Source organism: Lissotriton helveticus, chromosome 9 (genome assembly GCF_964261635.1).
Source record: "Lissotriton helveticus chromosome 9, aLisHel1.1, whole genome shotgun sequence".
NCBI classification, from domain to species: domain Eukaryota; kingdom Metazoa; phylum Chordata; class Amphibia; order Caudata; family Salamandridae; genus Lissotriton; species Lissotriton helveticus.
Window position 1 is genome coordinate 880,587,348 of NC_136070.1, and position 27,295 is coordinate 880,614,642.

General features: G+C 40.4%; 1 protein-coding gene across 1 annotated transcript in view; it reads right to left on the bottom strand.

Annotated features, from left to right (window-relative positions):
- LOC144781949 (cytochrome P450 2G1-like) overlaps positions 1-27,295 on the bottom strand; it is a 436,288-nt gene that overhangs the window by 390,122 nt on the left and 18,871 nt on the right. Inside the window, exon 2 of the mRNA XM_078661040.1 lies at positions 27,025-27,187. Within this exon, the coding sequence (XP_078517166.1) occupies positions 27,025-27,187 (163 nt within the window). The remainder of the gene's footprint in view (positions 1-27,024; positions 27,188-27,295) is intronic.

A 27,295-nucleotide genomic window follows, 5' to 3' on the forward strand; every position in this document is an offset into this window, starting at 1 on the left:
ACCACCCCCAGAAGTTACACTCCATCTTCACAAACACTTCCAACAGATCCTGACAGGGCTGCCACTTCCCTAGAATACACACTCTTGGGAATACTTGACCCTAGCCTAAAACACCAAACACAGGGAGACTGCTCGATTATGTGGCTGAGCCTGGGTAGTGGCCAAGGTGGCCATAGCAGCTGCTTGGATAAAACCCGAAGCCCCCTGTCTAACCCAATGGCATGCCCGTCTGTGGTGGGCCCTTCCTGGATGACAGATGTTATTGAAGACTCACTTAAGAGTTTTGATTTTATCGGGAGCCACTTGGTGGGTTTGCTGTCGGAGGGATTACCACTATTTTCTTGCAGGCCTTGGTTGCGAGCCCTCCACCTTTTTCTGACATAATTATTTGGGCTCTGGTTAGAGTTCCCGGGTTGCCGGGACAGCCAGGCTTTCTTCTGACCTCCCCGGGTGCGGCTCCTCCCCCTTGTCCTCAGGGTGGGAAACTCCCTGGGATCACTGGGTTTTAGGTGGGGCACACCCTTCACTCCCCTCATCCACATTACGATTATGTACATATGACACCACGGAAATCTTTGGTTGTTTTAAGTTATGTTTAATTTATTGGCTCCCGTTTTAAAGCGTAGAAGCAAAATGAGGCATGTAAATGATGCCAGTAAGACATTATATTGTTGGAACTTTCTGCTCCCAGGTAAGACCACCAGTCATGCGGGGAACTTGTGAACAAACTGTGTACTGTCTTTAGCTAACTGATGATGTGGCATGCGCATTGAGCTCGCTCGGTTGAGCTACAAATGTTGTTTTATCTTTGTAAAATCAATGAAAAGATGTTGATGTATTGATGTCAGGCCAATATGACAATACTTTTGCCCAAACAACTTTGTATGTCATTTAGCAGATGTTGCCCTGCATATTTATCTTTCTCACGTATGGCCTACTTTATTTTGCTTACATCTCTTATCTTTTGCTTTTTAGCTCCCTAATTCCCCCTCCCACATTGCATTTCATACACATTGTTTGAGCTCATTAACACCTCTTACTTTCCCCATTTTGCAAATGTTTTTCTTGTTCTTTCTCTGTCATACCTACATTTTTTCATACAGAATCCTTTGTTTTGTACACCCTTTACTCCATTCCTCATTGTGTTTTCTTCATTTTATTATAGTCCATTGCATTTTTACATGCTTTTGCTACAGTTTCAATCATACACCTTTTGACCTATCTTCCCATTGTGCAGCTGTTGTACCTATATTCTTACTAGAGCACAGCAGGAAGCGCAGTGTGGTTGCTAATTGGCAAGGGGTGTCAATTGTGTATCTTTTTCAGAGAGTATATAAAGTTATAAACATAGAAATGCATAATTTTTGCAAAATTTAGCCTCTGAGAAGAAGTGTTATGTTGTTCCAACATTTAATACAAAAACAGTTACAGTAATGCAAATTTTATAGGAAATATTATTAACAATAATGGAAGAAAACGTAAGAAGTTTCTATAAAGCATTTACGATGATGTTCATATGATCTTCCCTGCAAACACCTATATTGTACGTAACGTAGAACAATATTTCTTTCAAAAAGAAATTCAATACAAGTATAGTACAACCAACAAACTCAACTCATGTAGACAATATAAATATTACATTTAACCACTTTGCACAGCAACAGGAAGTTACTCAGCCACTACTAACAATCACTCACTCTGCTGCTGCGCAAAACAAAAAGAGAACATACAGTAGCTTTATTCCACTCCAAATGTAGCAAACAGACAGAGCCTCATATAGGCACCACCTATGCTTGCTGACATAAGGTTTCTTTGTACTCTGTCGAGCCTTTGGTGGCAGAGCCACACAGTAATCAAATGTACCAGTTTGCAAATTGATAGAGTGGAAACCTAAAAGATTTGAAAGGAAACAACCTAGTCCAACCTTAAAGAAACTGCATTACAAAATATGATTGGAGTAAGAACATGTAGCCCACTAGGTGTAAACAAAATGCCGAAAGGGTCAACAATTAACCTTTAACTGTGTCTAATGCAAGTTATTGCTGGGTGAAAGATAAGTCAAACAATACATCATCCGATAGTTTGTCCTGTAATGACACTATCTAATCTCCGTAAAAGTGCAGGGGGCTTAAAAAGATCCATGATGACTTCTTTATTTCAGGTCTACATATTCAGGTTTTGTTAAATGCCTTAACTATGAATGCTACCATGCCATACTAATAGCGGTGTTAGACCGATTCGCCTGTCAGGCTTCAATGTCATCTCCAAAGTGTATGCTTTTTGGAGACCAGATGTTGAATTAGTTACTTGGGGGCATATTATCAAGAACGGCGTTAACATTATCGCTGGTTTTACGGCATAAAACTGCTGCTAAAGCGGCGATCATGGGCTTGATAATATGCCCTGGAGAATTCCAATAGAAGCTCATGTTTACACCAGAATATGGACTTCTATTGGAATTCTCAAGGGCATATTATCAAGCCCATTATCGCCGCTTTAGCTGCATATTTCTTCCGCTTAACTGGCGATAATTGTTAACGCCCTTCTTGATAATATGCCCCTCAGTTTGTTGTTTCTTTCTTTCTTTCTCTTTCAGTAAATGGTAACAATTTTTTTAGGGGGACGAGAAGGTAACAGGGGAGGTAACCAGACGGAGTGTGTTCTGGAACTGGTCGGGCCACGGGGCCAGAATATGCTGTTGTAAAATAAATCTGGCAGCGAAGGCCCTTGGGTAGAGTTGGACAGAGTGCCAAGACCCTAACACAAGCATGGTGATTACTACAATTACTTGGAATATTATGGGCCTCAATTCGCAGGCCACATATCACACATTGTGGAAATATCTGTTAGCAAGCAACACATCTCAAAAGAGATAAGGACCCTGGACTGAAGTATAGAACGTATCCTACGGTATTTACTTGTTCGGCCTCTTCTAAACATAATGGAGTCCTCATTGTAAATCAAACTGTAAGGCTATAAAACACATAAGGAAGGTGGGATCATCATGCCAGATGGCTATCTTAGGGGCAGATTGTGTACCTTTGCTTTCATCTTTGACGCCAACATTAATCAGGCTCCCTTTCTGCACTTGCCCTTAATCCTAGTGGGAGGATTCACTGAGTGCCACATTGTCATGATAGGTGGATTTAACCTGACCTGCAGATAACACTCAGCCACCTAGACTGTACACAGGCAGTTTTACTAAAGCTCTTAAACAGGCGTTCCAAATGATTGTAGGGCACTCTGGCCCAGTTCACACTACACATTTTTCTCCCACACACATCATACCTGCTCTAGGTTGGACTATGTTTTTTTAAGGCAAGCTCTTGTGAAAGACTTACGAGATGCTTCGATCCTTCCAATCACTATTTCAGACCATGTATCGGTCTCTGTAACTTTAGATTAGGACACTACACTGACACTTTATTGCCGCTGGTTTTTCCTTAACTTCCTAAAAAGGGACAGTTTTCTTCGTGATGATCTTCAGAAAGCTATTAGGGAATTTTTCCAACTTATTACCCCCAAAATACCACACCATCTAACAATTGGAATGCATTTAAATTGTGTTTTAAGGGCATTTGTTTAACGATAAATGCTGCCCTTAATAAACAGAGACTCTCAGAATGAGTGGAACTTAAATCAGAATTACAGCATTTTGAGCAGGATCATAAAACCACACCAGCCCAAAGGAAAGTCACTGCAGTGAGGAACACAGCAACATTGATACTTTTATTCCTCCAACACACTTCCTACTCACAAGGTAATAAAGAGGTCACATGAATAGCTCACCAAATTCTGATGAAGTAAGAAAAGGAATATATAGGTGATATTCGCCAAGAATCGGGACTCATGGCGACCTTTAATTTGGAGAAAACCTTTGTATTTGGGGATTTTTATAACAAGTTTTATACAGCAGACCACGTCGACACTCAGTCTTAATCTGATTGCCTGCCAGGAGTGGAGCTTCTACAGGTAACAGAGGCCAAAATTAAATATTGGGAGAGCCTATTAATGAGGAAGAGTTCACCAGGCTATCAAAACCCTACAACTCCACAAACCACTTGGCCAGACAGCCTCACTGCTCAGTTCTATAAGACTTTTAGTTCTGATCTGGTCCCACATTTGACTTCTCTCTTAAACCACTTAGCAGGGATGGGGACAGTCTCACCTTCAATTAGTGAGGCCTGGGTGATGGTGGTTCTGAAGCCAAGGAAAGACATGTACGCCTGTGGCTCCTACAGGCCCTCCCTGGTCACAGTGCCTAGGGTACCAATTACAAGGGGCTTACATGTGGCCAGAGAGTTGCCAATTGGGTTTTGCAACAGAACAGTTTTAGGGAAAGAACATAGGCCCTTGGCAGGTACCCAGAGCACACTGAGTCAAAGTACATCAACATTTAGGCAAAAAGTAGGGGCAACCATGCAAAAAGGGGTACTTTCCTACATCAAGATATCCCAGTTGTGGAAGAGGTCTAAAAGCTTTAGGTACCACCCTCCCCACATGCATCAAAGGGTTCGGGGTCTAACATCATTGGAAAGGCTGGGTTATAGTAGATGGGCATATACGTTGAGGGGGAGGTAGTTCATTCTTCAGCTTATTTTCTTCATCCCAAATTTTCTCGGTTGTTTTTGTGGGGATGCTAAAATAAGCATTAGGTGACCTTTCTGCTCTATATTTCTATAGTGCATCGTGGATTACCCACCCCACTATGGCTCTTTCCATATGTAAAAAGTATTTGTTCAATTGCCGGAGGAACCACTCAGTTATAACCCATAGTTGGGATGCTTTATAGTAGAGGGGGAAATCAGGGAGAGACAGTCCACCAGCATACTTCAGTCTAAGACGCATATACTGCAGCCGGGCTCTGTGAATTTGCCAAATGAAACGTGAAGAGCATACAGAAGATAGGGATTAAGTCTTATTCCAGAGTTATAGGGAGGCGTTGAAAGAGATTAAGAATCTTAGGCAAAACTGTAATCTAGGTTGCATTGATGTGATCCAACCATGAGGTTTAGAGACAGACCCAACACCCAAGATCAACCTTCAATTGATGTAGGAGCAAGCGGTAGTTGGCCCTATATAGGATGGATACGTTAGGTGTGACTTTTATTCCTAATAAAGTAATATCTTTTTTGCCCATTGTTCAACAGTGTAAACGGTACCCTAGGTACCAATGGCACTGTGACCAGGGAAGGCCTTTAAGGGCTGCAGCACTTATTGTGCCACCAATAGAGGCCCTGTATATTTAAACACACACTGCCTTTGCATCCTGTCTGTTGTGGTTCAGAATAAAGTGAAGAGCTAACATGGCACCCATCCATGTGTGCTATGCCTGTAACCCACTACCCCGGCATAGGTAAGCTACCCCTCTAGTGGGTGCACTTTACCAGTGGTGAAAGTACAGGTGCATGAACCCTGTGCCCCTACAGTGTCAAAGTCAATTCTTAGACATTGCGAGTGCAGTATTGCCATGAAGTGTATATGTTATGGGAGTGTGTCATTACGATCTCCACAGCACCATAATGGCTTTGCTTAAAACTGGAAAGTTTGGTATCAAACTTCTAAGCACATTAAACCCATACTGGTGCCAGTGTGGGATTTAATGAGAAATGAACTCAGAGAGCATCTTAGTGATGGACCCCTGGGTCGAGAGCCTGCTGCTCCCAGGGTCCTGAAACAAAGCACATTCTGGGACGAGGTGCCAAGCCTACTCCCCCAGGATGGGCACGGTCTGAGTAGGGGAAGCTTCAAAAACCTGTCACTTTTGTGAGCTACCCCAGCCATTTGCTGCTCTTAGCAACTGATCCCCACTGGTTCTGACCCCCATTTGGGCGGGGGGCGGAAATCGGTGGGAAAACCAGATAAGGAAGAGAGGTGTGCCATCTTTGCCAACCCCACCCCTCAGGCAGGGGGCGCGAGGTGAGGCACAACTCTCAGTCCCTGCCATCTTGCATACATTTTTGAAGACCATTTTAAAAACGTTGAATTCACCAGGGGTAGCCTTGTGGTACATCTCTCCACAGGTCACACACTGGTGGCCTGCCCCAACCCAGCCCGGGCACTCCATCCCTTTTAGTTTTGATATAACTTGTGCACACCCCTACTGCCTGAAATTGGGTCTGCTATATTACTCTAATAGCTTTAGTCATTTCACCTGTGTACAGCAACATATGCAATAAACTTCTATACGTAAATGTGCTGTCCTTATGCTTTTCTTTATTTTCTTTTTTCTCAAGTTTTGTTTTTTGCATCTTTGTCTCTAGCTTCATTGGTGTTTTTTGAGGATTAAGGGAGTGTATATTTGATGTAAGATGGCAAGAGTTTCACCCAAGGTGTTATAAATATCAATTAATTGTGACAGTCTCTCAATGAGTGAGCCATTGCTGGAAGCCGTAGGCCTGCCTTGTGGATTGGTTAAACTTATAGGTAAAAAAAAAAAAAAAAACTTTATTGTTTAGTTAGTTAAAACCATAACAAACGGACTAGTGAAAATTGTCTTTTGCAATAAGAGAGAACAGTAAAATTCATCAAAATACAATTTTAAACACAAGATTTAAAAGGAATATAGCTTTTTATCAAGCTACATGTTAGTAAGACAATTAATGATATAAAAAACCTTATTATTTTAAAAGTTCATATTGCTTTCAAGCGCTTTTCAAAGGCTATCAGGAACTTTATCAGCTTGCAGTTGATTATTGGGGCTGTTGGGTCCAGAGCACCAATAATAGCAGACCTGCAGGTACGTAGTCTTTTAATCCTGAAAAAGTTCTTTAAAAAGTACGTGCGCTCCTGGTTCAGAAACTTACAGTGGCATATAATATGGATTAAGTTCTCTTTTGAAGAGCCACATAACCGACAAGCGTGTGAGACTGAACGTATCCAGGACGGTTCGTCTGCCAAGGTTGGCGATTTTCCGTGTCTCAGGGCCATCAGCCTTTTTTTTATAAAAACCGAATATGTTGTGTCAAAATACGCAGCAGGGGCGAGTTTTTTATAACTGTTAATCACAGACCAGGAGTGGGAACGGCTTGAAAAAATTGCTTTGTCTGTAATCAGCGAGTGAAATTTGGCCGCCTTATTTAATGTCTGTTTAAAGGAAGTGAATGGCAAGTTTTTTTCCCATAGGTTGGCAGTAGTGGTTAAACTTATATGAATTTTTGGCAAAAATAAATTATTCAAATCCTTGGTCTTGGAATGTTCAGATAATTATATTCTTCATCAGACAACATTTCTAAACTTCTCTATTTCGGTAAGAGATGGGTTACCTCTTTATCAGATGCTTTCACCCTTGTCTGGGTAATCTTTTCATAACACTGATTATCAGACAACTGACTCGTGGCTTTCATGTTATAATCTGTATAATTCTGAATAACTGTGGCACCTCCTTTGTCCTCCTTATGGATGATCATGTCCTTGGTTTCCTGCAGAATTTCTAAGGTTCTCTTTTGTCTTCTGTTCAAATTGAGAGATTTCTATTGGAACTCTGTACTAGTGATACCACATAAGATACATTTCTCAAAAAAGTCAATGTTATTGTCATTGCTAAATTTAGGAACATTTTGACTTTGACTTCATCCCACTGTCTAAAGGCTGATCAAATACTATGCCAAGATCTGTTGCTATTGTGTCAAGCTCTAATGGAATCAGCTCAGATATTGACAATAACATTTGGATATTTTTGAAATCACTGATGGACTGATGTGTGGGTGTCCCTAAAGTGTACTCGAGAGGTTTGTTAGGAGGAGTTAATCAAAAAAGCAAAACAAGTCAATATGTTGTCATGGCACAAAACTCAAACCTTTACTCAACATCCACATTTGTTCAGTAGTTAAAGCAAAATTAGAGAAATTAAACATCAAATTCAATTCTTGCTTATCTCTTGTCTCATTTGAGGTCTTGTTTTCACTCCCCTAATTCTTCTTTCTGTTATGTTATATTAAGATAAATTTGTAAAGCGCACGTTGATTGACGCCCAAGTCCTGGAGAATTTCAAAAAGCCTGTCGGAATACCCAAGTTTTAAGGAGGCTTCTGAAGCCAAGGAGATTGGTGCAGAAGCAAATTTCAGAGGGGAGGGAGTTCCAGAACATGGGGGTCAAAATGGCAAACCTATGTTTTTCTTGCTTCTACTGAAAGAGGTTTTTTTCACGATCTTTCTTGCAATTTATGCAGCTGCTCTTTCTGCTCTTTGCATTCTTCATAATTCTTCTAAACACTGAGATTTTAAAATCAGGACCGAAGAGCTGGTTGACGGTTTACAGTCTGTTGTGTCGCTGGCTTCACTGTTCTAAGAAAGTTCTGACCCACTTCTGTCTTTGGCTAAACATGATTCTGTAATTTTAAATACTGTGTTATACTTCTTAGCATATGAGCAGACCCATCTTGTGCTATAATCTCAAATGTCTCCTTCAAATTTGGACTGTTTCTTATTCCTCACCATAGTTTGGTTTTTATCCAAAATACCACCCAAAATCTCGTAGTTCTTAGTTGTTAAATCTTCAAATTTCAAATCATCTTTATCTTTTTTATATTATTGATGTCACAGTAGCCTAGTAATTGTTACTTCAGCTTGTTCTGAAGCATATCAATCAAATCAAAAGAGGTGTTCTGTTATTTCTGATGCCACTTCTCTGTCATTTCTTCAGTCATATCTTTCATATTGGGGGATAAATCTCTAGATATTAACCTTTTTTCTAGGTATTGTTTGAGAGTTTGATCTTCCCACCATTTAGAGCTTTCTTTTATCACTAGTTTCTCAAGTTGTAAGAACATCAGTTTCAGACTCTTACATAGAGCTGTCAAGTTAGCGTCTCCATTAACTCATCTTACGTTATTAAAATGCGAATTAGCTAAGATTTCTCTCTATTTGGACATAGTTTCTATCAATGTATCAGAAGCTTGAGGTCTTTCAGTCAAACCTTGAGAGTCTCTGTATCACATTATAGCCCATATGTTCTTGGGTGAGCAGGAACATGTATTAGGACAGGTGTCCATAAGGGTGTCTGTCAATTCTATATCAAATGGGTGCTCAGGCTCTGAGGAGGTTTGTCCAGATTGTAGAACCTCTGTTAAAACATTGTCTTTGACCTAAAAAAGTGACAGTTGCAAGTCCAAAAACTCAGTTGTGCTTCTCATCACAACAGCAAGGAGGCATTCACTTCTGTTGCTGGTTGAAGAAAAAAAAAAAAACAGTGTCCTGGGAAATATCTGATGCACTACCATGTTGCAAGCCCAAATATACATTTTCATTGTCAGAACTGTGGTAAAAAAAACGTTCCTTCTTCAGCGTTATCATTGGCAACTGCAAGTTGGCTTCGGTCAGAGTCTGCAACAAAACGGTATTGGGGTTCAGGTGTGCAGCTCCAAGATAAAGCTACAGATCGGCCAGATTCTGAAGGAACTGAAGCCAGGTGCCTCAGTATGGCATTGAGATGAAGCCTTGGTTGCAGTCTGAATGGATTCTTCTCAGAGTCATAGATTCTGAAAGAATGATGCAAATGTTTGTCCTCTGGCCCAGTTTATTTCTGTGTTGGTGTTGGTGTTAAAGAAACCAGTGTGGACTTTGTGTCAGAATGAAGTTTGGCTCCTTTGTCAGAGTAGAATTTTAGGTGGATTCTCGAGACACAGATGTCACCAAGGGCAGGCCCACCGATGGCATTCCACTGGTGGCCTTCTCTGATACACGTGGTCCGAATGCATGCCAGAGGGAGCTAGAAGTGTATCACAAATTTGCAACATGGCCTCATGAAAGGTCTTGATCTGGTGCAAAATCGCCGACAAGGTGCATCGGGATCATTGACAGGAGACTGAGAGCAAAACCATGGGCAACCCTGACCTCTTCGTGACTTCTCAGGTTGAGAGTGGTGGGACTGGAATAAATCCCACTTGGGCTTCTTGTGCTTCCATTTTGACTTTGACTTACAGGAAGACTTGAACCTCAACAATGACCTGTTGTAGGACTGTCCTTAAGAGCAGGAATGGGTCTTCACCCTTGACTATTACTTGCACCCCATACAGTGATACCCATAATGATACCTGTTCAGTTGTCATTAGTGCTGTTATCAATATTGTCATAGAACATGTCATGAGTGTTATATAGGTGAGGTCATAAGCAGGGCATGTTAAAGACACAAGCTATAGTTACTTTAGAGTATGAGCTATAGTTGCTTGAAATAATTATAACTTTTAAATTTCAGTGGTTTTGTTACGTTAAAACAGCATATTTAAACTGTCATTTTCACCTAACTATAAGGTCATCGTAATCTTGGTTTCTTTCAGTGAATTTTTATTTAAAAAAAAAATGTAAAGTAAGATGTCCATCAGCGTGGGGCCAATTACTGCTTGTATGCAAGGCTGACTATATAATGTAACAATATAAAGGGTGTAATTTTAAATAAGGCAGACATATTAGCTTTGTCAAAGAATTTGTTTAACGATAAATGCTGCCCTTAATAAACAGAGACTCTCAGAATGAGTGGAACTTAAATCAGAATTACAGCATTTTGAGCAGGATCATAAAACCACACCAGCCCAAAGGAAAGTCACTGCAGTGAGGAACACAGCAACATTGATACTTTTATTCCTCCAACACACTTCCTACTCACAAGGTAATAAAGAGGTCACATGAATAGCTCACCAAATTCTGATGAAGTAAGAAAAGGAATATATAGGTGATATTCGCCAAGAATCGGGACTCATGGCGACCTTTAATTTGGAGAAAACCTTTGTATTTGGGGATTTTTATAACAAGTTTTATACAGCAGACCACGTCGACACTCAGTCTTAATCTGATTGCCTGCCAGGAGTGGAGCTTCTACAGGTAACAGAGGCCAAAATTAAATATTGGGAGAGCCTATTAATGAGGAAGAGTTCACCAGGCTATCAAAACCCTACAACTCCACAAACCACTTGGCCAGACAGCCTCACTGCTCAGTTCTATAAGACTTTTAGTTCTGATCTGGTCCCACATTTGACTTCTCTCTTAAACCACTTAGCAGGGATGGGGACAGTCTCACCTTCAATTAGTGAGGCCTGGGTGATGGTGGTTCTGAAGCCAAGGAAAGACATGTACGCCTGTGGCTCCTACAGGCCCTCCCTGGTCACAGTGCCTAGGGTACCAATTACAAGGGGCTTACATGTGGCCAGAGAGTTGCCAATTGGGTTTTGCAACAGAACAGTTTTAGGGAAAGAACATAGGCCCTTGGCAGGTACCCAGAGCACACTGAGTCAAAGTACATCAACATTTAGGCAAAAAGTAGGGGCAACCATGCAAAAAGGGGTACTTTCCTACATCAAGATATCCCAGTTGTGGAAGAGGTCTAAAAGCTTTAGGTACCACCCTCCCCACATGCATCAAAGGGTTCGGGGTCTAACATCATTGGAAAGGCTGGGTTATAGTAGATGGGCATATACGTTGAGGGGGAGGTAGTTCATTCTTCAGCTTATTTTCTTCATCCCAAATTTTCTCGGTTGTTTTTGTGGGGATGCTAAAATAAGCATTAGGTGACCTTTCTGCTCTATATTTCTATAGTGCATCGTGGATTACCCACCCCACTATGGCTCTTTCCATATGTAAAAAGTATTTGTTCAATTGCCGGAGGAACCACTCAGTTATAACCCATAGTTGGGATGCTTTATAGTAGAGGGGGAAATCAGGGAGAGACAGTCCACCAGCATACTTCAGTCTAAGACGCATATACTGCAGCCGGGCTCTGTGAATTTGCCAAATGAAACGTGAAGAGCATACAGAAGATAGGGATTAAGTCTTATTCCAGAGTTATAGGGAGGCGTTGAAAGAGATTAAGAATCTTAGGCAAAACTGTAATCTAGGTTGCATTGATGTGATCCAACCATGAGGTTTAGAGACAGACCCAACACCCAAGATCAACCTTCAATTGATGTAGGAGCAAGCGGTAGTTGGCCCTATATAGGATGGATACGTTAGGTGTGACTTTTATTCCTAATAAAGTAATATCTTTTTTGCCCATTGTTCAACAGTGTAAACGGTACCCTAGGTACCAATGGCACTGTGACCAGGGAAGGCCTTTAAGGGCTGCAGCACTTATTGTGCCACCAATAGAGGCCCTGTATATTTAAACACACACTGCCTTTGCATCCTGTCTGTTGTGGTTCAGAATAAAGTGAAGAGCTAACATGGCACCCATCCATGTGTGCTATGCCTGTAACCCACTACCCCGGCATAGGTAAGCTACCCCTCTAGTGGGTGCACTTTACCAGTGGTGAAAGTACAGGTGCATGAACCCTGTGCCCCTACAGTGTCAAAGTCAATTCTTAGACATTGCGAGTGCAGTATTGCCATGAAGTGTATATGTTATGGGAGTGTGTCATTACGATCTCCACAGCACCATAATGGCTTTGCTTAAAACTGGAAAGTTTGGTATCAAACTTCTAAGCACATTAAACCCATACTGGTGCCAGTGTGGGATTTAATGAGAAATGAACTCAGAGAGCATCTTAGTGATGGACCCCTGGGTCGAGAGCCTGCTGCTCCCAGGGTCCTGAAACAAAGCACATTCTGGGACGAGGTGCCAAGCCTACTCCCCCAGGATGGGCACGGTCTGAGTAGGGGAAGCTTCAAAAACCTGTCACTTTTGTGAGCTACCCCAGCCATTTGCTGCTCTTAGCAACTGATCCCCACTGGTTCTGACCCCCATTTGGGCGGGGGGCGGAAATCGGTGGGAAAACCAGATAAGGAAGAGAGGTGTGCCATCTTTGCCAACCCCACCCCTCAGGCAGGGGGCGCGAGGTGAGGCACAACTCTCAGTCCCTGCCATCTTGCATACATTTTTGAAGACCATTTTAAAAACGTTGAATTCACCAGGGGTAGCCTTGTGGTACATCTCTCCACAGGTCACACACTGGTGGCCTGCCCCAACCCAGCCCGGGCACTCCATCCCTTTTAGTTTTGATATAACTTGTGCACACCCCTACTGCCTGAAATTGGGTCTGCTATATTACTCTAATAGCTTTAGTCATTTCACCTGTGTACAGCAACATATGCAATAAACTTCTATACGTAAATGTGCTGTCCTTATGCTTTTCTTTATTTTCTTTTTTCTCAAGTTTTGTTTTTTGCATCTTTGTCTCTAGCTTCATTGGTGTTTTTTGAGGATTAAGGGAGTGTATATTTGATGTAAGATGGCAAGAGTTTCACCCAAGGTGTTATAAATATCAATTAATTGTGACAGTCTCTCAATGAGTGAGCCATTGCTGGAAGCCGTAGGCCTGCCTTGTGGATTGGTTAAACTTATAGGTAAAAAAAAAAAAAAAACTTTATTGTTTAGTTAGTTAAAACCATAACAAACGGACTAGTGAAAATTGTCTTTTGCAATAAGAGAGAACAGTAAAATTCATCAAAATACAATTTTAAACACAAGATTTAAAAGGAATATAGCTTTTTATCAAGCTACATGTTAGTAAGACAATTAATGATATAAAAAACCTTATTATTTTAAAAGTTCATATTGCTTTCAAGCGCTTTTCAAAGGCTATCAGGAACTTTATCAGCTTGCAGTTGATTATTGGGGCTGTTGGGTCCAGAGCACCAATAATAGCAGACCTGCAGGTACGTAGTCTTTTAATCCTGAAAAAGTTCTTTAAAAAGTACGTGCGCTCCTGGTTCAGAAACTTACAGTGGCATATAATATGGATTAAGTTCTCTTTTGAAGAGCCACATAACCGACAAGCGTGTGAGACTGAACGTATCCAGGACGGTTCGTCTGCCAAGGTTGGCGATTTTCCGTGTCTCAGGGCCATCAGCCTTTTTTTTATAAAAACCGAATATGTTGTGTCAAAATACGCAGCAGGGGCGAGTTTTTTATAACTGTTAATCACAGACCAGGAGTGGGAACGGCTTGAAAAAATTGCTTTGTCTGTAATCAGCGAGTGAAATTTGGCCGCCTTATTTAATGTCTGTTTAAAGGAAGTGAATGGCAAGTTTTTTTCCCATAGGTTGGCAGTAGTGGTTAAACTTATATGAATTTTTGGCAAAAATAAATTATTCAAATCCTTGGTCTTGGAATGTTCAGATAATTATATTCTTCATCAGACAACATTTCTAAACTTCTCTATTTCGGTAAGAGATGGGTTACCTCTTTATCAGATGCTTTCACCCTTGTCTGGGTAATCTTTTCATAACACTGATTATCAGACAACTGACTCGTGGCTTTCATGTTATAATCTGTATAATTCTGAATAACTGTGGCACCTCCTTTGTCCTCCTTATGGATGATCATGTCCTTGGTTTCCTGCAGAATTTCTAAGGTTCTCTTTTGTCTTCTGTTCAAATTGAGAGATTTCTATTGGAACTCTGTACTAGTGATACCACATAAGATACATTTCTCAAAAAAGTCAATGTTATTGTCATTGCTAAATTTAGGAACATTTTGACTTTGACTTCATCCCACTGTCTAAAGGCTGATCAAATACTATGCCAAGATCTGTTGCTATTGTGTCAAGCTCTAATGGAATCAGCTCAGATATTGACAATAACATTTGGATATTTTTGAAATCACTGATGGACTGATGTGTGGGTGTCCCTAAAGTGTACTCGAGAGGTTTGTTAGGAGGAGTTAATCAAAAAAGCAAAACAAGTCAATATGTTGTCATGGCACAAAACTCAAACCTTTACTCAACATCCACATTTGTTCAGTAGTTAAAGCAAAATTAGAGAAATTAAACATCAAATTCAATTCTTGCTTATCTCTTGTCTCATTTGAGGTCTTGTTTTCACTCCCCTAATTCTTCTTTCTGTTATGTTATATTAAGATAAATTTGTAAAGCGCACGTTGATTGACGCCCAAGTCCTGGAGAATTTCAAAAAGCCTGTCGGAATACCCAAGTTTTAAGGAGGCTTCTGAAGCCAAGGAGATTGGTGCAGAAGCAAATTTCAGAGGGGAGGGAGTTCCAGAACATGGGGGTCAAAATGGCAAACCTATGTTTTTCTTGCTTCTACTGAAAGAGGTTTTTTTCACGATCTTTCTTGCAATTTATGCAGCTGCTCTTTCTGCTCTTTGCATTCTTCATAATTCTTCTAAACACTGAGATTTTAAAATCAGGACCGAAGAGCTGGTTGACGGTTTACAGTCTGTTGTGTCGCTGGCTTCACTGTTCTAAGAAAGTTCTGACCCACTTCTGTCTTTGGCTAAACATGATTCTGTAATTTTAAATACTGTGTTATACTTCTTAGCATATGAGCAGACCCATCTTGTGCTATAATCTCAAATGTCTCCTTCAAATTTGGACTGTTTCTTATTCCTCACCATAGTTTGGTTTTTATCCAAAATACCACCCAAAATCTCGTAGTTCTTAGTTGTTAAATCTTCAAATTTCAAATCATCTTTATCTTTTTTATATTATTGATGTCACAGTAGCCTAGTAATTGTTACTTCAGCTTGTTCTGAAGCATATCAATCAAATCAAAAGAGGTGTTCTGTTATTTCTGATGCCACTTCTCTGTCATTTCTTCAGTCATATCTTTCATATTGGGGGATAAATCTCTAGATATTAACCTTTTTTCTAGGTATTGTTTGAGAGTTTGATCTTCCCACCATTTAGAGCTTTCTTTTATCACTAGTTTCTCAAGTTGTAAGAACATCAGTTTCAGACTCTTACATAGAGCTGTCAAGTTAGCGTCTCCATTAACTCATCTTACGTTATTAAAATGCGAATTAGCTAAGATTTCTCTCTATTTGGACATAGTTTCTATCAATGTATCAGAAGCTTGAGGTCTTTCAGTCAAACCTTGAGAGTCTCTGTATCACATTATAGCCCATATGTTCTTGGGTGAGCAGGAACATGTATTAGGACAGGTGTCCATAAGGGTGTCTGTCAATTCTATATCAAATGGGTGCTCAGGCTCTGAGGAGGTTTGTCCAGATTGTAGAACCTCTGTTAAAACATTGTCTTTGACCTAAAAAAGTGACAGTTGCAAGTCCAAAAACTCAGTTGTGCTTCTCATCACAACAGCAAGGAGGCATTCACTTCTGTTGCTGGTTGAAGAAAAAAAAAAAAACAGTGTCCTGGGAAATATCTGATGCACTACCATGTTGCAAGCCCAAATATACATTTTCATTGTCAGAACTGTGGTAAAAAAAACGTTCCTTCTTCAGCGTTATCATTGGCAACTGCAAGTTGGCTTCGGTCAGAGTCTGCAACAAAACGGTATTGGGGTTCAGGTGTGCAGCTCCAAGATAAAGCTACAGATCGGCCAGATTCTGAAGGAACTGAAGCCAGGTGCCTCAGTATGGCATTGAGATGAAGCCTTGGTTGCAGTCTGAATGGATTCTTCTCAGAGTCATAGATTCTGAAAGAATGATGCAAATGTTTGTCCTCTGGCCCAGTTTATTTCTGTGTTGGTGTTGGTGTTAAAGAAACCAGTGTGGACTTTGTGTCAGAATGAAGTTTGGCTCCTTTGTCAGAGTAGAATTTTAGGTGGATTCTCGAGACACAGATGTCACCAAGGGCAGGCCCACCGATGGCATTCCACTGGTGGCCTTCTCTGATACACGTGGTCCGAATGCATGCCAGAGGGAGCTAGAAGTGTATCACAAATTTGCAACATGGCCTCATGAAAGGTCTTGATCTGGTGCAAAATCGCCGACAAGGTGCATCGGGATCATTGACAGGAGACTGAGAGCAAAACCATGGGCAACCCTGACCTCTTCGTGACTTCTCAGGTTGAGAGTGGTGGGACTGGAATAAATCCCACTTGGGCTTCTTGTGCTTCCATTTTGACTTTGACTTACAGGAAGACTTGAACCTCAACAATGACCTGTTGTAGGACTGTCCTTAAGAGCAGGAATGGGTCTTCACCCTTGACTATTACTTGCACCCCATACAGTGATACCCATAATGATACCTGTTCAGTTGTCATTAGTGCTGTTATCAATATTGTCATAGAACATGTCATGAGTGTTATATAGGTGAGGTCATAAGCAGGGCATGTTAAAGACACAAGCTATAGTTACTTTAGAGTATGAGCTATAGTTGCTTGAAATAATTATAACTTTTAAATTTCAGTGGTTTTGTTACGTTAAAACAGCATATTTAAACTGTCATTTTCACCTAACTATAAGGTCATCGTAATCTTGGTTTCTTTCAGTGAATTTTTATTTAAAAAAAAATGTAAAGTAAGATGTCCATCAGCGTGGGGCCAATTACTGCTTGTATGCAAGGCTGACTATATAATGTAACAATATAAAGGGTGTAATTTTAAATAAGGCAGACATATTAGCTTTGTCAAAGAATTTGTTTAACGATAAATGCTGCCCTTAATAAACAGAGACTCTCAGAATGAGTGGAACTTAAATCAGAATTACAGCATTTTGAGCAGGATCATAAAACCACACCAGCCCAAAGGAAAGTCACTGCAGTGAGGAACACAGCAACATTGATACTTTTATTCCTCCAACACACTTCCTACTCACAAGGTAATAAAGAGGTCACATGAATAGCTCACCAAATTCTGATGAAGTAAGAAAAGGAATATATAGGTGATATTCGCCAAGAATCGGGACTCATGGCGACCTTTAATTTGGAGAAAACCTTTGTATTTGGGGATTTTTATAACAAGTTTTATACAGCAGACCACGTCGACACTCAGTCTTAATCTGATTGCCTGCCAGGAGTGGAGCTTCTACAGGTAACAGAGGCCAAAATTAAATATTGGGAGAGCCTATTAATGAGGAAGAGTTCACCAGGCTATCAAAACCCTACAACTCCACAAACCACTTGGCCAGACAGCCTCACTGCTCAGTTCTATAAGACTTTTAGTTCTGATCTGGTCCCACATTTGACTTCTCTCTTAAACCACTTAGCAGGGATGGGGACAGTCTCACCTTCAATTAGTGAGGCCTGGGTGATGGTGGTTCTGAAGCCAAGGAAAGACATGTACGCCTGTGGCTCCTACAGGCCCTCCCTGGTCACAGTGCCTAGGGTACCAATTACAAGGGGCTTACATGTGGCCAGAGAGTTGCCAATTGGGTTTTGCAACAGAACAGTTTTTGGGAAAGAACATAGGCCCTTGGCAGGTACCCAGAGCACACTGAGTCAAAGTACATCAACATTTAGGCAAAAAGTAGGGGCAACCATGCAAAAAGGGGTACTTTCCTACATCAAGATATCCCAGTTGTGGAAGAGGTCTAAAAGCTTTAGGTACCACCCTCCCCACATGCATCAAAGGGTTCGGGGTCTAACATCATTGGAAAGGCTGGGTTATAGTAGATGGGCATATACGTTGAGGGGGAGGTAGTTCATTCTTCAGCTTATTTTCTTCATCCCAAATTTTCTCGGTTGTTTTTGTGGGGATGCTAAAATAAGCATTAGGTGACCTTTCTGCTCTATATTTCTATAGTGCATCGTGGATTACCCACCCCACTATGGCTCTTTCCATATGTAAAAAGTATTTGTTCAATTGCCGGAGGAACCACTCAGTTATAACCCATAGTTGGGATGCTTTATAGTAGAGGGGGAAATCAGGGAGAGACAGTCCACCAGCATACTTCAGTCTAAGACGCATATACTGCAGCCGGGCTCTGTGAATTTGCCAAATGAAACGTGAAGAGCATACAGAAGATAGGGATTAAGTCTTATTCCAGAGTTATAGGGAGGCGTTGAAAGAGATTAAGAATCTTAGGCAAAACTGTAATCTAGGTTGCATTGATGTGATCCAACCATGAGGTTTAGAGACAGACCCAACACCCAAGATCAACCTTCAATTGATGTAGGAGCAAGCGGTAGTTGGCCCTATATAGGATGGATACGTTAGGTGTGACTTTTATTCCTAATAAAGTAATATCTTTTTTGCCCATTGTTCAACAGTGTAAACGGTACCCTAGGTACCAATGGCACTGTGACCAGGGAAGGCCTTTAAGGGCTGCAGCACTTATTGTGCCACCAATAGAGGCCCTGTATATTTAAACACACACTGCCTTTGCATCCTGTCTGTTGTGGTTCAGAATAAAGTGAAGAGCTAACATGGCACCCATCCATGTGTGCTATGCCTGTAACCCACTACCCCGGCATAGGTAAGCTACCCCTCTAGTGGGTGCACTTTACCAGTGGTGAAAGTACAGGTGCATGAACCCTGTGCCCCTACAGTGTCAAAGTCAATTCTTAGACATTGCGAGTGCAGTATTGCCATGAAGTGTATATGTTATGGGAGTGTGTCATTACGATCTCCACAGCACCATAATGGCTTTGCTTAAAACTGGAAAGTTTGGTATCAAACTTCTAAGCACATTAAACCCATACTGGTGCCAGTGTGGGATTTAATGAGAAATGAACTCAGAGAGCATCTTAGTGATGGACCCCTGGGTCGAGAGCCTGCTGCTCCCAGGGTCCTGAAACAAAGCACATTCTGGGACGAGGTGCCAAGCCTACTCCCCCAGGATGGGCACGGTCTGAGTAGGGGAAGCTTCAAAAACCTGTCACTTTTGTGAGCTACCCCAGCCATTTGCTGCTCTTAGCAACTGATCCCCACTGGTTCTGACCCCCATTTGGGCGGGGGGCGGAAATCGGTGGGAAAACCAGATAAGGAAGAGAGGTGTGCCATCTTTGCCAACCCCACCCCTCAGGCAGGGGGCGCGAGGTGAGGCACAACTCTCAGTCCCTGCCATCTTGCATACATTTTTGAAGACCATTTTAAAAACGTTGAATTCACCAGGGGTAGCCTTGTGGTACATCTCTCCACAGGTCACACACTGGTGGCCTGCCCCAACCCAGCCCGGGCACTCCATCCCTTTTAGTTTTGATATAACTTGTGCACACCCCTACTGCCTGAAATTGGGTCTGCTATATTACTCTAATAGCTTTAGTCATTTCACCTGTGTACAGCAACATATGCAATAAACTTCTATACGTAAATGTGCTGTCCTTATGCTTTTCTTTATTTTCTTTTTTCTCAAGTTTTGTTTTTTGCATCTTTGTCTCTAGCTTCATTGGTGTTTTTTGAGGATTAAGGGAGTGTATATTTGATGTAAGATGGCAAGAGTTTCACCCAAGGTGTTATAAATATCAATTAATTGTGACAGTCTCTCAATGAGTGAGCCATTGCTGGAAGCCGTAGGCCTGCCTTGTGGATTGGTTAAACTTATAGGTAAAAAAAAAAAAAAAAACTTTATTGTTTAGTTAGTTAAAACCATAACAAACGGACTAGTGAAAATTGTCTTTTGCAATAAGAGAGAACAGTAAAATTCATCAAAATACAATTTTAAACACAAGATTTAAAAGGAATATAGCTTTTTATCAAGCTACATGTTAGTAAGACAATTAATGATATAAAAAACCTTATTATTTTAAAAGTTCATATTGCTTTCAAGCGCTTTTCAAAGGCTATCAGGAACTTTATCAGCTTGCAGTTGATTATTGGGGCTGTTGGGTCCAGAGCACCAATAATAGCAGACCTGCAGGTACGTAGTCTTTTAATCCTGAAAAAGTTCTTTAAAAAGTACGTGCGCTCCTGGTTCAGAAACTTACAGTGGCATATAATATGGATTAAGTTCTCTTTTGAAGAGCCACATAACCGACAAGCGTGTGAGACTGAACGTATCCAGGACGGTTCGTCTGCCAAGGTTGGCGATTTTCCGTGTCTCAGGGCCATCAGCCTTTTTTTTATAAAAACCGAATATGTTGTGTCAAAATACGCAGCAGGGGCGAGTTTTTTATAACTGTTAATCACAGACCAGGAGTGGGAACGGCTTGAAAAAATTGCTTTGTCTGTAATCAGCGAGTGAAATTTGGCCGCCTTATTTAATGTCTGTTTAAAGGAAGTGAATGGCAAGTTTTTTTCCCATAGGTTGGCAGTAGTGGTTAAACTTATATGAATTTTTGGCAAAAATAAATTATTCAAATCCTTGGTCTTGGAATGTTCAGATAATTATATTCTTCATCAGACAACATTTCTAAACTTCTCTATTTCGGTAAGAGATGGGTTACCTCTTTATCAGATGCTTTCACCCTTGTCTGGGTAATCTTTTCATAACACTGATTATCAGACAACTGACTCGTGGCTTTCATGTTATAATCTGTATAATTCTGAATAACTGTGGCACCTCCTTTGTCCTCCTTATGGATGATCATGTCCTTGGTTTCCTGCAGAATTTCTAAGGTTCTCTTTTGTCTTCTGTTCAAATTGAGAGATTTCTATTGGAACTCTGTACTAGTGATACCACATAAGATACATTTCTCAAAAAAGTCAATGTTATTGTCATTGCTAAATTTAGGAACATTTTGACTTTGACTTCATCCCACTGTCTAAAGGCTGATCAAATACTATGCCAAGATCTGTTGCTATTGTGTCAAGCTCTAATGGAATCAGCTCAGATATTGACAATAACATTTGGATATTTTTGAAATCACTGATGGACTGATGTGTGGGTGTCCCTAAAGTGTACTCGAGAGGTTTGTTAGGAGGAGTTAATCAAAAAAGCAAAACAAGTCAATATGTTGTCATGGCACAAAACTCAAACCTTTACTCAACATCCACATTTGTTCAGTAGTTAAAGCAAAATTAGAGAAATTAAACATCAAATTCAATTCTTGCTTATCTCTTGTCTCATTTGAGGTCTTGTTTTCACTCCCCTAATTCTTCTTTCTGTTATGTTATATTAAGATACATTTGTAAAGCGCACGTTGATTGACGCCCAAGTCCTGGAGAATTTCAAAAAGCCTGTCGGAATACCCAAGTTTTAAGGAGGCTTCTGAAGCCAAGGAGATTGGTGCAGAAGCAAATTTCAGAGGGGAGGGAGTTCCAGAACATGGGGGTCAAAATGGCAAACCTATGTTTTTCTTGCTTCTACTGAAAGAGGTTTTTTTCACGATCTTTCTTGCAATTTATGCAGCTGCTCTTTCTGCTCTTTGCATTCTTCATAATTCTTCTAAACACTGAGATTTTAAAATCAGGACCGAAGAGCTGGTTGACGGTTTACAGTCTGTTGTGTCGCTGGCTTCACTGTTCTAAGAAAGTTCTGACCCACTTCTGTCTTTGGCTAAACATGATTCTGTAATTTTAAATACTGTGTTATACTTCTTAGCATATGAGCAGACCCATCTTGTGCTATAATCTCAAATGTCTCCTTCAAATTTGGACTGTTTCTTATTCCTCACCATAGTTTGGTTTTTATCCAAAATACCACCCAAAATCTCGTAGTTCTTAGTTGTTAAATCTTCAAATTTCAAATCATCTTTATCTTTTTTATATTATTGATGTCACAGTAGCCTAGTAATTGTTACTTCAGCTTGTTCTGAAGCATATCAATCAAATCAAAAGAGGTGTTCTGTTATTTCTGATGCCACTTCTCTGTCATTTCTTCAGTCATATCTTTCATATTGGGGGATAAATCTCTAGATATTAACCTTTTTTCTAGGTATTGTTTGAGAGTTTGATCTTCCCACCATTTAGAGCTTTCTTTTATCACTAGTTTCTCAAGTTGTAAGAACATCAGTTTCAGACTCTTACATAGAGCTGTCAAGTTAGCGTCTCCATTAACTCATCTTACGTTATTAAAATGCGAATTAGCTAAGATTTCTCTCTATTTGGACATAGTTTCTATCAATGTATCAGAAGCTTGAGGTCTTTCAGTCAAACCTTGAGAGTCTCTGTATCACATTATAGCCCATATGTTCTTGGGTGAGCAGGAACATGTATTAGGACAGGTGTCCATAAGGGTGTCTGTCAATTCTATATCAAATGGGTGCTCAGGCTCTGAGGAGGTTTGTCCAGATTGTAGAACCTCTGTTAAAACATTGTCTTTGACCTAAAAAAGTGACAGTTGCAAGTCCAAAAACTCAGTTGTGCTTCTCATCACAACAGCAAGGAGGCATTCACTTCTGTTGCTGGTTGAAGAAAAAAAAAAACAGTGTCCTGGGAAATATCTGATGCACTACCATGTTGCAAGCCCAAATATACATTTTTATTGTCAGAACTGTGGTAAAAAAAACGTTCCTTCTTCAGCGTTATCATTGGCAACTGCAAGTTGGCTTCGGTCAGAGTCTGCAACAAAACGGTATTGGGGTTCAGGTGTGCAGCTCCAAGATAAAGCTACAGATCGGCCAGATTCTGAAGGAACTGAAGCCAGGTGCCTCAGTATGGCATTGAGATGAAGCCTTGGTTGCAGTCTGAATGGATTCTTCTCAGAGTCATAGATTCTGAAAGAATGATGCAAATGTTTGTCCTCTGGCCCAGTTTATTTCTGTGTTGGTGTTGGTGTTAAAGAAACCAGTGTGGACTTTGTGTCAGAATGAAGTTTGGCTCCTTTGTCAGAGTAGAATTTTAGGTGGATTCTCGAGACACAGATGTCACCAAGGGCAGGCCCACCGATGGCATTCCACTGGTGGCCTTCTCTGATACACGTGGTCCGAATGCATGCCAGAGGGAGCTAGAAGTGTATCACAAATTTGCAACATGGCCTCATGAAAGGTCTTGATCTGGTGCAAAATCGCCGACAAGGTGCATCGGGATCATTGACAGGAGACTGAGAGCAAAACCATGGGCAACCCTGACCTCTTCGTGACTTCTCAGGTTGAGAGTGGTGGGACTGGAATAAATCCCACTTGGGCTTCTTGTGCTTCCATTTTGACTTTGACTTACAGGAAGACTTGAACCTCAACAATGACCTGTTGTAGGACTGTCCTTAAGAGCAGGAATGGGTCTTCACCCTTGACTATTACTTGCACCCCATACAGTGATACCCATAATGATACCTGTTCAGTTGTCATTAGTGCTGTTATCAATATTGTCATAGAACATGTCATGAGTGTTATATAGGTGAGGTCATAAGCAGGGCATGTTAAAGACACAAGCTATAGTTACTTTAGAGTATGAGCTATAGTTGCTTGAAATAATTATAACTTTTAAATTTCAGTGGTTTTGTTACGTTAAAACAGCATATTTAAACTGTCATTTTCACCTAACTATAAGGTCATCGTAATCTTGGTTTCTTTCAGTGAATTTTTATTTAAAAAAAAATGTAAAGTAAGATGTCCATCAGCGTGGGGCCAATTACTGCTTGTATGCAAGGCTGACTATATAATGTAACAATATAAAGGGTGTAATTTTAAATAAGGCAGACATATTAGCTTTGTCAAAGAATTAGCGGGCTTATTGGCTTAATCAAGAGGTCAGCACATCATATATAATGCAGACCTGTTGTTTTTGTCAAAAGTCACAACTAATTATAATTAATTGTATATTTTATAACTTCAAACATTGCAATGTTTAACAAAAGTTATTGTCTTAAAACATTTTACTAAAACTTTAGCCTACGTACAGTCCCTAATGTCCAACTCCATTTCATATAGGCCCTGGCTACCTTAAGCTAATGGAGATCACCATCTTCTTAATCTTAGACAATGGAAGTCGCCCTCTTTCCTGATTTATGAAGAATCATTGTCATGTCTGCCATTCGACGCAGATGCAGTCTGCTTTATATTTCTAAGGAACTCTAAAAGTGTTAAGTCATTCAACTAATGAAATAGATACAAACACCTGATGCAACATCTGCCTGGGTCAAATGTGACCTTGCCACCATGGTAAGGGTAAATAAGAGCAAATTCAGACATTAAGCTGAAATATTGTAACCTGAATTGACATTGTTTTACCTTATATGTTCATAAGGAAACATCTGGGACACATCCTTGATGCACATAATCTATGTCAGACATTCCCAAACATATGTCAGAAATTTGGATTTCTGATAAGATTTAGTATATAAGGACGGCCACTTAACCACTTGGCAGGAGAAGTCCTTCTCCCAGATTATCACTCAAGATTCTGCCAGACACGGTCTCACCTGCTGCCAGCACACTTTTTACCTCACAGATGCTACATCTAGCCTGAACTCAATAAAGCAGAGTCACGGAGGACGTCTACTACTGCAGCGGGTTTTCCCTTTGCAGGGAACACTATTTTCAAGCCTCCGCTGATAAAGACAGCCTTTGCTGTCAAAAAGATTTGCAGTGTGTCTCTTCTCCCTAAGAAACCCTAGACTGCATGTTGCTCTGCCTTCCATGCTCTCTTAGTGTAGAGCATAGAAGTAGATGCTAGTGTTAGGTTCCAGTTGCCATTTTAAACATGTTAGGAATGCTCATTTTTTCTTGTTGTTTATAACGTGCCTCCTTGTTTTTTTCTTGTTGTTTATAACGTGCCTCCTTGTTTTTTTCTTGTTGTTTATATCGTGCCTCCTTGCTGTTGTTATAATAGTCTTTGTAGTTGTATTAGATGTAACGAGAAACAGGCTGTTCCTGTAGTAATGAATACTGTTTACTTAAAACTGATCATTCTTCTTAGTCTAATGGTTGTGTGATACTGTGAATAGCGAAATGGGTTTGTTACTCTTACTACTGTGCCCCTGATCGTGTCATAGAGATTGTTAGTAACCCAAAAAGCACTACCTCTATTTCAATAATATTTTGAATACTGTTTTTCGGGGTTACAAAAACCAGTCTTTCACATTCATTGTTTGTACATTGAACCAAGTTCACCAGTGTCACAGTGTCACCCAAGGGTGGGAAAGCAAACATTGCAGAACTACACCAGAGTCGAGGAGTATGTCACTTAAAAAAATTCAGCATGTCTTTCTTAAAAAAAATAAAAGAATTCAGCATGTCTTTCTTTAAAAAAAAAAAGAATTCGGGCCACACAGTGCAGCCGTAGAGCTCACCTCAAGCGGCCCTGCTCTGAAGCTGAAGAGTGCTTTAAAATAATGTGGTAAGCTATCCCGGGTTCATGGACTCAAATACTAGGAACCAAACAACTGTCATTGAAACTTATGCAGAAGGAATACAGATATCAGAGACCAGTGTGCCAGTTGACTCCTGGCGACAATTTTCTTTCAGGTAGAGCCTTCAGAGAGTGGGTGCATAGATGAACTTCAGTGACCTCAAAGTGAATTAAGCCATGACTGAAGTCTTGCTATTGGGTTCAAGAAATAGATCATAATCGATTGATATTAGCTCTTAACCATCTACATTTTTGTTATCACCACATTGTTTGCAGATTATGCAAATATTCTGGCAATTGTACACGTTGACACTTATTTGTTAAATGGTGCCCCCAACCATTTTCAGCGTAAGCACTTTTTCTTTTTAACGACCGGACCAGTCACTAAAAAATTATCGGGTCACTAGTCAATGGTATATTAGACTTCATCAATGTATTGATGGAGGGACTTTAGCACTATTTGGTTGTAATAGGTACAGAATGCGTCTTTACATTTGAATCTAAATATCACGAAGACTGACAATATTTAACTTAGGCGTGACATACTTTCCTGCCTAAGAATCATCAAGCTGATAATGTTGTACCCAGTGGTGTTGTACAAGGGCCTCTCGGAAGCAGCTCCAGTATAATCATGGAGGGCAATTGCCTGATACATCTCCTCCCCATGCTGCTCTCCAAAATGTTTGATCTATTGGAGGTCATATGCTTATGACTCAGATTGAATGGAAATTGGAGTTTATCTGTGTTAGAGCAGAGACTTTGGAACTGCCTGCTCTTCGATGTCAACGAGAAACCCTTGTTAATTAGTTTTAGAAAAACTGTAAGCAACTTTTATTTTTTTTAAATGATCATGATCAACGTTGTACTACCCCCAACACATGATTTCAATTTGTAAGGCTGTCTGTCTACTCTTCAGTCGAAGGCTGCTTGACACAATTAGGTCTATTGAAACCACTACACAAATGTAGAATATAAATGGCCTAAAATCAGTTGCAGTTGCAGTGCTAAGCTATTTTCTCATTTTATCCCTGCATAATAACAGAAATCCCAGTTTCCTTGTCCTAAAGTTATTGTTGTTGCCCCCCCCCCCACCACCCTGCAAAAAACACAGCAGTGTTGGAATTTGAACCACCCATTACACAGTACATAACCTAATCAATAGCAGAGCTACAGCAAAACTTGAACATCAGAGAAAAAGAGTATTCACAGACAGAGACTTAGGCCTTTAATAATCGGGAAATGAAGCATATTTGTTTTACATTTTCTTGTTATTCAAGAGGGTACTCACCAAAACCATGCAACATTCTCTCAAGCACTGGAAGTGAGCCTCTGCAAATAAAGTCCTCTTCCTGGTCAATAAAGGCTTCTTTCAAAGCTTTGTATCCACATATGACCACCACCGGACGGGCACCCATATAAATGGTGAACACTGGACCGTAGACTTCATGAAGCTGAAATGACAATGGGACATTATGAGCTATTTAGGTTAATTTCTAGCGCTCATTCTACAATATGTTGTCATATATCTATTGCTTTATCATTGGAAAAACGAATTAACA